Here is a 13,416-nt window from a genome sequence, read left to right on the forward strand (position 1 = left end):
TGGAGTTGTCTCTTGGATGCTAATGTTTCAGTTAGAGTCAGGAGTGGACTGCCTCCTAGGCCAGAGTCCTAGGTACTAGACCAGACTGCCCAACTGCAGAGATTCAGGATAGAACAGTAATATTGGAATTTGCTTTCTAAAATGTGTTCCTGAAATCCATTTTGATGGTTAAAGATATGGATGGTATGGCTCTGAATTGGCCCAAGAGATTTATTGCCAACAGAACATTGTAGTTTGGTCATGGTATATTCCCATTTTGGTCATTTTTCCCAGATATGGACGACCTGATCCATTGCTCCAAAGAGAGCATGATATTCGAGTGAACCTCCAGATGGCGTCAGTGCAGTATGTCCACACTCAGCGCTTTCAGGCTGAGGTGGTGGCCTTCATTCAGCATTTCACTCAGTTGCAAGATGTCCTCGGACGCCAGAGAGCTGCTATTGAGGGGCAGACGGTAAGGTCTTCCAAGTATATGGCTCTCTGAATAATAGAATCCTTATTCCTCTTTTAAGTACCAGGCCGAACGTTTTCACTGACATGGTAGCCGTAATTTCATGTTTAATAATGTTTGTTTTCTATAACATTTTTAAAAATCATATGTATTTTTTTCAATCAGACAAAATTTCCGTCTTTTCCCTCCCACTCCCATCCCCTAATTGAGAACTAAAGAAAAGCAAAACTGCTATATATAATAGTCCATTCTTCAGTGACTGGCAGAAATCTTACTGTAGCTGAATTATTTTATACATTATATAATACATATATAATATAAAATTAAATTTATATACACGCATATGTACATATGTACAAATATATATGCACACCTTTATGTCACTGTCCTTGTAGTTTTCAAATATTCATGTATAATGATAATAACTTCTATTTATATAATGCTTTAAGGCTTGCATTAGACTTTATATACTTATCTCATTTGACTTTCACAACGTCTGTTTGGAGTTATATTTATATGCACACACACATTTATAAATTATAAGGATGACTTAAATAGTATCTTACTGTATTGTTAGGGGATCAGTTGGATCAAGGAATAAGACCCTAATGCCTTGCCAAAGGATTGAGTTTAGCTGTGAGTGGTGAGAGGAGATGTGTTAGCTCAGTCTTTCAGATGTTGCTTTATCAAACTATGTGAGCCAGGTGAAAGATGAAAAGGGAGGGAATAATGGGCTCCTGTTCTCGTTCTACTTTGATTAGTGTTTCCCTGGGTTTTAAAGAAAGTCTGATTTTCTCAAGAATCCATAATCCCAGCTGGTTCATTGAGTCTGATTTTCAGAGAGTTAAAGAAGTGTTTTCCTGTTGGTCACATTAGTGGAGTGAGAAACTAGGTGGCACAGTGGATAGAGCTCCAAGCCCAGAGTCAGGAAGACCTGAGTTCAAATCCAGCCTCAGACACTTACTAGCTATGTGACTCAAGGCAAGTCACTTAACCCTGTTTGCCTCAGTTTCCTCTGTAAAATGTTCTGGAGAAGGAAACAGCAAACCATTTCAATATTTTTGCCAAGAAAACCCCAAATGGGGTCATGAGGGGTCAGCCATGAGTTAAATGATTGAACAACAACAACAGATTAGTAGGGTCTTCTTTTTTTTTTTTTAATTAAATTTATTTATTTAACATATTTGGTTTTCAGCATTGATTTTCACAACAGTTTGAATTACAGATTTTCTCCCCATTTCTCCCCTCCCCCCCACTCCAAGATGGTATATATTCTGGTTGCCCTGTTCCCCAGTCAGCCCTCCCCTCTATCACCCCCCCTCCCCTCTCATCCCCTTTTCCCTTCCTTTCTTGTAGGGCAAGATAAATTTCTACGCCCCATTGCCTTTGTATCTTATTTTTCAGTTGCATGCAAAAACTTTTTTTTTTTGTTTTTGAACATCTGTTTTTAAAACTTTGTGTTCCAAATTCTCTCCCCTCTTCCCTTTCCACCCACCCTCCCTAACAAGTCGAGCACTTCAACCTAGGCCACGCATGTATCATTATGTATAACCCTTCCACAATACTCATGTTGTGAAAGGCTAACTACATTTTACTCCTTCCCAACCCATCCCGCTTTATTGAATTTTCTCCCTTGACCCTGTCCCCTTTCCAAAGTGTTTGTTTTGATTACCTCCACCCCCATCTGCCCTCCCCTCCATCATCCCCCCCCCTTTTATTTTTTTTATCTTCCTCCCTCTTCTTTCCTGTGGGGTAAGATACCCAACTGAGTATGTATGGTATTCCCTCCTCAGGCCAAATCTGATGAGAGCAAGGTTCACTCATTCCCTCCTCACCTGCCCTCTCCCCTCCTCCCACAGAACTGCTTCCTCTTGCCACCTTTATGCGAGATAATCCACCCCATTCTATCTCTCCCTCTCTCCCTCTCTCAGTATGTTGCTCTCTCATCCCTTAATTTCATTTTATTTCTTTTAGATCTCTTCCCTTCATCTTCAACTCACCCTGTGTCTGCTCTCTCTCTTTTACATATATATATATATATATGTGTATATATATATACACACACACATATATATATACACATATATATAAAACATACATATATATACACATACATACACATGCATACATATACACATAGATACATACATACATACACATTCACTTATATATATACATAAACATATATATATGCATATTCCCTTCAACTACCCTAATACTGAGGTCTCATGAATCATACACATCGTCTTTCCATGTAGGAATGTAAACAAAACAGTTCAACTTTAGTAAGTCCCTTGCAATTTCCGTTTCTTGATTAACTTTTCATGCTTCTCTTGATTCTTGTGTTTGAAAGTCAAATTTTCTATTCAGTTCTGGTCTTTTCACTGAGAAAGCTTGAAAGTCCTCTATTTTATTGAAAATCCATATTTTGCCTTGGAACATGATACTCAGTTTTGCTGGGTAGGTGATTCTAGGTTTTAATCCTAGCTCCAATGACCTCCGGAATATTGTATTCCAAGCCCTTCGATCTCTTAATGTAGAAGCTACCAGATCTTGGGTTATTCTGATTGGGTTTCCACAATACTCAAATTGTTTCTTTCTGGCTGCTTGCAGTATTTTCTCCTTGATCTGGGAGCTCTGGAATTTGGCCACAATATTCCTAGGAGATTTCTTTTTGGGATCTATTTGAGGAGGTGATCGATGAATTCTTTCAATTTCTGTTTTGCCCTGTGGCTCTAGAATATCAAGGCAGTTCTCCTTGATAATTTCTTGAAAGATGGTATCTAGGCTCTTTTTTTGATCATGGCTTTCAGGTAGTCCAATAATTTTTAAATTATCTCTCCTGGATCTATTTTCCAGGTCAGTGGTTTTTCCAAGAAGATATTTCACATTGTCTTCCATTTTTTCATTCCTTTGGTTCTGTTTTATAATATCCTGATTTCTCATAAAGTCATTAGCTTCCACTTGCTCCAATCTAATTTTTAAAGTAGTATTTTCTTCAGTGGTCTTTTGGACCTCCTTTTCCATTTGGCTAATTCTGCCTTTCAAGGCATTCTTCTCCTCATTGGCTTTTTGGAGCTCTTTTGCCATTTGAGTTAGTCTGTTTTTTAAGGTGTTGTTTTCTTCAGTGTATTTTTCAGTATTTTTTTGGGTCTCCTTTAGCAAGTCATTGACTTGTTTTTCATGGTTTTCTCGCATCCTTCTCATTTCTCTTCCCAATTTTTCCTCTACTTCTCTAACTTGCTTTTCCAACTCCTTTTTGAGCTCTTCCATGGCCTGGGACCAGTTTCTGTTTTTCTTGGAGGTTTCTGTTGTAGGCTCTTTGACTTTATTAATTTCTTCTGTCTGTATGTTTTGGTCTTCTTTGTCAGCAAAGAAAGAATGCAAAGTCTGAGACTGAATCTGGGTGTGTTTTCGCTGCCTGGCCATATTCCCAGCCAACTAACTTGACCCTTGAGTTTTTCAGTGGGGTATGACTGCTTGTAGATTACAGAGTTCTATGTTCCACGTTTGGGGGGGAGGTGCCAGCTCTGCCACACCGGCACTGCTCCTTCCCCAAGAACCCCCAACCTGAACTGGGCTTAGATCTTCGGCAGGCTGTGCACCCCTGCTCTGATCTGCCACTTAATTCCTCCCACCAGGTGGGCCTGGAGCCGGAAGTAACAACAGCTGTAGCTGCCCCACCTCCGCTCCCCCCGGGGCTGGAAGCTGAACAGTGAACTCCTTCACTCCCGCAGCTTTTCCCACTAACCTTCTCCGCAGTCTTTGGTGTTTGTGGGTTGAGAAGTCTCATAACTGCCGCAGCTCACTGAATCAGGGCGCTAGGGCCCCCTCCCCCCGGCTTCTGGTCTGGATGGTCCACGCCGCTCAGGCTGGGCTCTGCTCCACTCTGTTCCCAGCTCCCAGCTCCCAGCTCCGAGCTCCGTGTGGGATAGACCACACCCAGAGACCATCCAGGCTGTCCTGGGCTGGAGCCCTGCTTCCCTCTGCTGTTTTGTGGGTTCTGCCATTCTAGAATTGGTTCAGAGCCATTTTTTATAAGTTTTTGGAGAGTCTCCGTAGGGAGCTCACACTATTCCCTGCTTACCAGCCGCCATCTTGGCTCCGCCCCCAGTAGAGTCTTCTTTTTGAAATTTCATTCTGTTTTCTTTAATTTTGGGCTGAATATTGGTAGTATTAACTGTTTAATCTCCTACAGCTGGGATTGTTTGTCCTCCTGGTTTCTTAGATATCTGTAAATAATAGTGAATAGCCAAAGATGATTTAGAATAGTTTCATTTTGGTGTATAAAACTAAAAAGGCCATCAACTATATATAATTTGATTTAGCCAGAGAAATATACAAATTAGGACTTGTGGTCAAGATGGATGTTGAATGGAGATTAGGCTGCCAATCTTCCCGTACCTATTCTAAGAAAACCCTGAAATTCCTACCAGACCAAATAATGATCGAGAAATCCAGTGTGAAACTACAGTGACTTCTTCCATCCCAGAATTATACAAAAAGCTAGCCAGAAACCAGTAGGCAATAGGGAAGGAGTCCACGAGCAAAGTCAGCATCAGTGAAGACATAAGCCCGTAACCTCCCAGTGTGACTAGAAAAGGGCCAGAAATATGGGGAGCTATGAGGAGACAGCAGAAGTAGAGAGTTCCTCAAAGAGATCCTCAGGTTGGATACAAACTGTGCTGGGGCCCTTAGAAGTCCTGGGGAGCCACTGCAAGCACAGTTTGGTTTAAGTTATCCCAGGGCTCCGAGGTCCTTAGCATCCTGTCCCAAGATACCACAGATGGTGCTAAAAGTCCCAAGTTCTGAACCTCAAAGATCTCTGCAGGCCTTATCCTAGAGGTCAGTATAGGAATTCAAGGGCTTGAGGGTAAGACCAAGCAGGCTTGACTGTCCCACCTGAAAGGGCACCAGAGGGTAGAGGCTGGCCCTAATAACAAGACCTGCTATTCTGAAACTAAAGCTGAAGAGATGACTAAACTGGTGTAAAAATATTCTCAATTTAGAGAGATTCCCCCCTCTTCCCCCCCTGCCAAAGAAAGAGTATTTTGTAATAGCAGCAGAAACTCAAAGGAATAAATAGATTTTCCACAAGGAGAATATGAATATATAAAAGAAATGAAGCAGCAGATGAAAAATAAAGTAAAAGTTCTGGAGGAAAGAACTGGAAGGAGAATAACTAGCTCAGAAAAGAACGTTGTAAGCTTTATCCAATATAATTGACTCCCCCAAAACTAGATTAGAGCAAATACCAGTAACTCCAGGAAACATCAAGGCATATTAGAACAAAATGAAAGACCTAAAAAATAGAGGAACATAAAGTCAAAAACAGCTGACCTGATAAACAGGTAAAGAGAGATGATTTAATAATCATTGGGCTACCTGAAAGCTATGATTTAAAAGAAAAACAAATCAAGGAAGTTTCAGGAAGTCGTAAATGAAAACCTCCCAGATCTTTCAGAATGAGGGGACAAAGTGAAGATAAAATCCACCAGTCATCTCTTAAAAGAGACCTCAAAAGGAAAAGTTCTGGGAATGTCATAGCCAAAACTGAGAACTCCCACAGCAAAGAAAAAAATCCCAGAAAAAACAGTTTAGGTACCCAAGAACCACAGTCTGGGTCATATAAGACTTGGCAACTTCTACTAAAAATGAGAGATCTTGGGAATTCAGTATTCTAAAAGGCAAAGGGTAGAGGCTTACAGCCAAGAAAAATTTACCCTGCAAAGCAGAATAAAATCATACAAGGGCCAATGAAATAGAGGACTTTGAAGAATTTCTGATGATAAGCCTGACTAGGAACTTTGAAATACAAGCACAGGAGTCTAGAAAAACCTAGAAAGGGACATTTATGTGAGTAGATAGAAGGAGCTGTAGGATGATGGAGTGCTAACTTTCTGATAGGGAGAGGAGGAAACAAGGGTTCTTTCAGAATGTTAATGAGGGTACTACAGGAATTAAGTAAGAAAAAGAGGAGGACCTTGGGGTGGATTGTTTTGAGGACTTTAAGAAGGGAGAGAGAAGAGTAAAAGGAATACACTAAAGTAGGAAGGAGGAAGAAGGGAATGGATTTTGTTTTTTCTCATAATTGGGATCAGTGAGAGGAGAGTGTATGGGTGTGGAGGAAGGATTAGGAGACAAAGGCATCAGATGATCCTCACTCTTAACTGAAATGAACAAAGGAAGGTTGAACATACACACATGCAAGCACACATGCGCAGTTTTGAAAAAAACAGGTCAAATTCAGCAAAAGCTGGTTTTTTTTGAATCTCTGAAGCACAGAGAGATGTTAAAGGGGAAGATGATACCAGAGACTAAACAAATTGTGGTATATAAATATAATGGAATATTGTGCTATAAGAAATGATAAAGGATTTTAGAGAATTCTGGGTAACATTAACTGATGCAAAGTGAAGTGAGCAGAACCAGTAGAACAGTTTATACACAGACAACAACATTGTAAAGGGGATAAACAAACAAACTTTGAAAGACTTAAGAGCGCTGATCATTAACCAACCATCTCTCCGAAGGACCTGTGGTGACACATTATCTATGTCATATTATAGAGGTGATGGACTCTTAGTGCAGAAAGATACATACATTTTTAAAAAATATATTTTTGTTTATTTTGTTAAATATTTCCCAAGTACACTAAAAATTTTTTTAATACTGATTTTTAAAAATTTTGAGTTCCAGATCCATTACCTTCCTCCTCTCCCTCCCTGACTCCTTGAGAAGGCAAGCAATATGATATAGATGATACATGCAAAACATTTCTGTGTTAGCCAGATACATACATTTTTGAACATGGTCGCTACGTGAATCTATTGTTTGACTATGCTAATTTGGTATAAGGGTTTTCCTTTTATTTTTTTAATTGGGGGTGATTTTTGAGGGGGAAATTAGCAATACTGATACAAAAAAGGGGGGATCATTGAAACTTTAAAAAAATGCACAGATGAGAAAAGAATAAAGCTCAGGCAAGTAGAATGGTTTTTTATAAAAAAACTTTTTATTAGTATCTTTTATTTTTATATTACTTACATATCCCAAATATTCTTCCTTTTCCCATCTCTTATAACAAAAAATATAAAAGATAAAAAAGTTCACCAAAACTAACCCAACATATTCAAAAACAGTATGTTGTATGCAGTGTTCTATACCTTTATTTCCCTACCTCTGCAAATTAGCAGAGGGAGGTGCCTTTTTGTATTTCTTCTTTGAGTCATAATTTTGCAGCTTCCAGTTTTTTTTAAATAAGTTTTTGTTGATATCGTTTGGTTTTTTTTAACATCCTCATGGTTTTCCCCAGTATCTCTCCTCCTCCTCCTGAGAGCCACCTATATTTAAAAAATAGTACTTTTTAAAGCCAAAAAAAGGAAAGGGAAAAAACCAGCATAATTGATCAATACATATGAAGAAAACAGGTTCAATGTGTGATATTTGTGTTCCTCTCAACTTTGCAAAAGGGTGGTTAAGGACTGTCTCCTCATATCTCTTTATTTTGAGCCATACTTGTTCTTTATTATTTTGCTGTATTCACTTTTGATTTTTGTATATGCTTGGTTGTTTTTTTCTATTTACATCATTGTAGTTATTGTGCATATTGTTTTGTTGGTTCTTACTTCCTTCTGCATGATTTCATGAAGATTTTTAAATGCTTTTCTGTATTCATCACATTTATCATTTCTTAAAACACATTAATATTCCATTACATTCACATACTACAATTTGTTTAGCCATTTCCCAGTTTCTCTTTCCAATTCTTTGACATCACAAAAAATACTGCTATGAATACACACACACACACACACACACATACACATACATATATATAAGTATATGGAACTTTCTTCTTATCAGTGGTCTTTTGGGAGCATTAAGCCAGTAAGGGGATCTCAAGGTCAAAGGGTATGGGTATTTTAGTTATTTTATTTGCTGTAATTCCAAATAGCTTTCCAAAATTTTTGTGCCATTTTATAGCTTTACCAGCAATGTACCAGTGTGCCTTTCTTCCTCCAACCCCTCCAACATTGACTTCCATCTTTTGTCACCTTTGATATTCATTCCCCACCTGGCTGCTCTCCTGGATTTGACCTTTGTCTCCAGAAACACATCTTCTTGCAAGACCACATCCGCTCTGAAACTCTTACCTCCTCAATATCCACTGCCCATGGGGTCTTTCTTTTCCTCTCATTGGAGAGGATGGACATCAGAAAGCACCTCCCAGACCCTCCACTTAAGGAAGGGGAGGAGGACAGCCACCTGACTACTCTCCTGGATTTCATCTTTGTTTCTAGAAACTCATCTTCATGCAAGATCACATCAGCTCTGAAACTTAGACCTCCTTGGTATTCTACCCACGAACCCTAGATAATTTATACTTTTTACTTTATCCATCGTTGGGTTACAGAATTCCTTTGTTTCTGTTTCTTCCTTGTCTATTCTGTTCCATTGTTCTGTTTCTCTATTTTTAAACCAGTATCAGATAGTTTTGATGACTGCTGCTTTTTAACTTAGTTTGAGATCTGGAAGTGCTATTCTGCCTTTTGTCCTTGCCTCTTTTCATCATTTCCCTTGATATTCTAGATCTTCTGATCTAGATCTTCCCAATCTTCCAAATAAATTTTTGTTCTTATTTTATCAAGTTCAACAAAGTATTACTTTGGTCATTTCATTGATATAACATTAAAAGTGTAAATTAACCTTGCTGGTATTGTCATTTTTATTATATTAGCACCACCCAACCATGAACACTGGATATTTTTCCAGCTATTTTAAGCTGTTTATTTCTTTAAGGAACACTTTGTAATTGAATCTTTACAAGACTTTTGTGTGCTTGGTGGCTCAATCACCAAATATTTTATGGATTTTATAGTTTATATAAATGAAATTTCACTCTATTTTTTTTAATTTTTTTTAATTTAATATATTTAGTTTTCAGCATTGATTTTCACAAGAGTTTGAATTACAAATTTTCTCCCCATTTCCACCCCCCTGCCCACTCCAAGATGGTGTATTTCTGGTTGCCCTGTTCCCCAGTCAGCCCTCCCTTCTGTCACCCACTCCCCTCCCATCCCCTTTTCCCTTTTTCTCTTGTAGGGCAAGATAAATTTCTATGCCCCATTGCCTGTGTATCTTATTTCCTAGTTGCATGCAAAAACTTCTTTTTTTGTTTTTGAACATCTGTTTTTAAAACTTTGAGTTCCAAATTCTCTCCCCTCTTCCCTTCCCACCCACCCTCCCTAAGAAGTCAAGCAATTCAACATAGGCCACATGCGTATCATTATGTATAACCCTTCCACAATACTCATGTTGTGAAAGACTCACTATATTTTGCTCATTCCTAGCCTGTCCCCCTTTATTGAATTTTCTCCCTTGACCCTGTCCCCTTTCGAAAGTGTTTGTTTTTGATTACCTCCACCCCCATCTTCCCTCCCTTCCATCATCCCCCCTTTTTTTATCTTCTTCCTCCTTTTTTCCTGTGGGGTAAGTTACCCAATTGAGTATGTACCGTATTCCCTCCTCAGGTCAAATCTGATGAGAGCAAGATTCACTCATTCCCCCTCTCCTGACTTCTCTTTCCTTCCTACAGAACTGCTTTTTCTTGCCACTTTTATGCAAGATAATTTACCCCATTCTATCTCTCCCTATCTCCCTCTTTCAATATATTCCTCTCTCATCCCTTAATTTTATTTCTTTTAGATATCTTCCTTTCATCTTCACCTCACCCTGTGCCCTCTCTTTCTCTCTCTCCCTCTCTCTCTCCATATATATATATATATACACACACACACATACACATACATATGTACACTCACATATACATATATATACATCAACATATATATATGAATATTCCCTTCAACTACCCTAATACTGAGGTCTCATGAATCATACACATCGTCTTTCCATGTAGGAATGTAAACAAAACAGTTCACCTTTAGTAAGTCCCTTGCAATTTCCGTTTCTTGATTAACTTTTCATGCTTCTCTTGATTCTTGTGTTTGAAAGTCAAATTTTCTATTCAGCTTTGGTCTTTTCACTGAGAAAGCTTGAAAGTCCTCTATTTTATTGAAAGTCCACATTTTGCCTTGGAGCACGATAATCAGTTTTGCTGGGTAGGTGATTCTTGGTTTTAATCCTGGCTCCATTGACCTCTGGAATATCATATTCCAAGCTCTTCAATCTCTTAATGTAGAAGCTGCTAGATCTTGGTTTATTCTGATTGTGTTTCCACAATACTCAAATTGTTTCTTTCTGGCTGCTTGCAGTATTTTCTCCTTGATCTGGGAGCTCTGGAATTTGGCAACAATATTCCTAGGAGATTTCTTTTTGGGATCTATTTGAAGAGGCGATCGGTAGATTCTTTCAATTTCTATTTCACCCTCTGGCTCTAGAATATCAGGGCAGTTCTCCTTGATAATTTCTTGAAAGATGGTATCTAGGCTGTTTTTTTGATCATATTTTGCTAAGAAAATGAAGGTAATTCACCATGAGCCACCTATTTTCACCTTCTTCATATATCAGAAACCCTTGACATTATCTCCCTCTTTCCCCATTCTCTGATGATGAAGTAGTCTCCAAGGCAACCCTCTTTCTACCTGTGCTCTGGATCCTATCCTCTCTTTCTTTTCTAACAGATTGTTCTGATAAGCATCATTCCCTCTGCCCCCTCCCACTACATATTTAATATAATTTTTTATCATGACATTTTATACTTAGGCATTGTATTCATTTGGAGCATTAATATCCACTTATCAATTGGGAAATGTCTCTTACAATTTGTATCAGTTCTGTATATCTCTTGGATAGACCTTTATTAGGGAAATTTTGCTATGAAGATTTTTTCAGTTGTTTCTAACTCTAACTTTATTTTGCCTATCCAAAAGTTTTTCAATTTTATATAATTGAAATTATCCATTTTCTGTTATGATTATCTCTGTCTCCCAGCTGTAGTTGTTAAGGGTATCTCTTTCCTTTCTCCTTTGATAGATGAGAATTACAGAATTAGTTCGACATTCTTAGCCCTGTTCAGTAAGTTCCTTGGTTTTGCTATGGTTTACATATTTGTTACAAAGGAGAGCTTAGGTTTGGTGGGGGAGGTCAGTGGGTAGTCATAGATATGTCAAAAAATGTCAGTAAAACATTCTTTTTATGCACAAAAGACATTAAGAAATGTAGACGTGGATACAGATGGAATAACTTTGTTGCTACCATGTTAAATCTTTTTTCCTTTCATTTGTATATTGAAATGTTGGTGTTAAGTTGAAAACATCTTTAGTCTCTCCTTTTCTTCTGCTTCTTGTCCTGCTGTCTACCGGCGTGGCGTTGTCTGTGTCTCTCGTGTCTTCTAGTAGACCCCATCATTGCATCAGGCTGTCATCCTTTTTCTCTAATTTCTAATCTAGAAAAAGCTAACTCTGTTTTTTGCCTTTACTTCCACTCTTCTTGTTCACTTACCAGCTTTTTGTAGTCTGTCTTGTGACCTCATCACTCAAATGAAACTGCTGTCTCCAATGTTAGCAGTCACCTCTTTACTGCCAAATCTGATTGTCTTTTGTCGATTCTTGTTCTTTTTGACCTTCCTGCAGCATTTGGCAGTGTTGATCATACTGGCTCTCCTCTTATAGGTAGTCTAGCTGAGTTTTCATGACCCTGACCTTTGGTTCCCTTCTTTCAGTCTTCTTTTCTGGCTCGATACTTCATATCACACCCTGTAGCCATGGATGTCCCCTAGGGCTTGATCCTGGGTCCTCTTTTCTTCTTTCTTTGTACTCTCTTAGTATCCTTGGTATCCTCATCGGCTTCCATGAATTTAATTATCTTCTCTATGTAGAGATTCAAATATCTAGCCCCAGTCTTTTCAGACCTCTTCACCCTCATCCCCTACTGGACCTCTCAAATTGGATGGTTCTTTGACATTTCAGATTGAGCATGTCTAAAATTGATATCATCCTTCCTTCTAAACCCACCCCTCTCTTTGCAATATCCCTATTTCCGTCAGTGGCATCACCATCTTTCTAATCTCCCAGGTTCACAACCTTGGTGTAGAGTCACACAGCTCATCTGTGGCAGAGCTCCCATGTCTTTGTTTGCAGATTTATGCTGCTCCAGCACCTCATTTTCGAAAAACTGATGAGGGAGGAAGAGGAGAATCCTGCATTCGAGCAGGGGTTCTTCACCTTGTTTGTGTCATGGGATCCTTAGATTATCTGGTGAAGGTGATGGGTCTCTTCGCAGAACAAGGGCATAAAATAAAATACCTAAGATTATCAGGAAAAGCAATTATATTGAAATGCAGTTATCCAGATATTTTTTAAAAAAAGAATTCATGGGCTCCAGCTTGAGAACTCCAGAATTAGGTAAACTACAGTTTGACAAACTAGACCCTAAATAGTCAAGCACTGACTGTTATCTCTTAAGGATGAGTAGATCACTGACCCCTGACCTTGAAGAACCTAAACACTGAAGTGATTTAGTTATGGAGTCATCATATCTTGGAGTTTGAGTATTTGAACAATAATTTTTCTTCCTGACCACAGGTGAGAGATCAAGCCCAACGCTGCTCTCGGGTTCTTCTAGATATTGAAGCTGGTGCTCCTGTTCTCCTCATCCCAGAAAGTTCTAAATCAAATAATTTAATTGTAGCAAATCTGGGGAAACTGAAAATCAAGAACAAGTTTCTCTTTGCAGGATCCCCTGGGACCTTCTCCTTGCAAGGCAAGGTAAGCCTTCAGTATTTTTCTTTTCTGTTTGGCCCATTTAAAAAAAGTCCTTGTCCCACCTCACAATGCTTTCTTACTCTTCTTAATTCATTACTATGGGATCAGAAGGCATTTTAAATTGTAAGGTGGACACCTTTTCAAGGATGGTTGTTGTTTTATCCACCTCTGAACAACAAAATTATGAGTCTCTGAGGGACATGAATAAACAGAGACAGGGGCTCTCAATAATAGATG

At 38.7% G+C, this 13,416-nt stretch overlaps 1 protein-coding gene across 1 annotated transcript in view; it reads left to right on the forward strand.

The window, feature by feature from the left end:
• The window catches only part of VPS13D (vacuolar protein sorting 13 homolog D), a 332,377-nt gene that overhangs the window by 56,060 nt on the left and 262,901 nt on the right, over window positions 1-13,416 (forward strand). Inside the window, exons 24-25 of the mRNA XM_036744767.1 lie at window positions 274-454; window positions 13,000-13,182. Coding sequence (XP_036600662.1) covers window positions 274-454; window positions 13,000-13,182 — 364 coding nt within the window. The remainder of the gene's footprint in view (window positions 1-273; window positions 455-12,999; window positions 13,183-13,416) is intronic.

Source organism: Trichosurus vulpecula, chromosome 2, assembly GCF_011100635.1.
Source record: "Trichosurus vulpecula isolate mTriVul1 chromosome 2, mTriVul1.pri, whole genome shotgun sequence".
Classification (NCBI taxonomy): Eukaryota; Metazoa; Chordata; class Mammalia; order Diprotodontia; family Phalangeridae; genus Trichosurus; species Trichosurus vulpecula.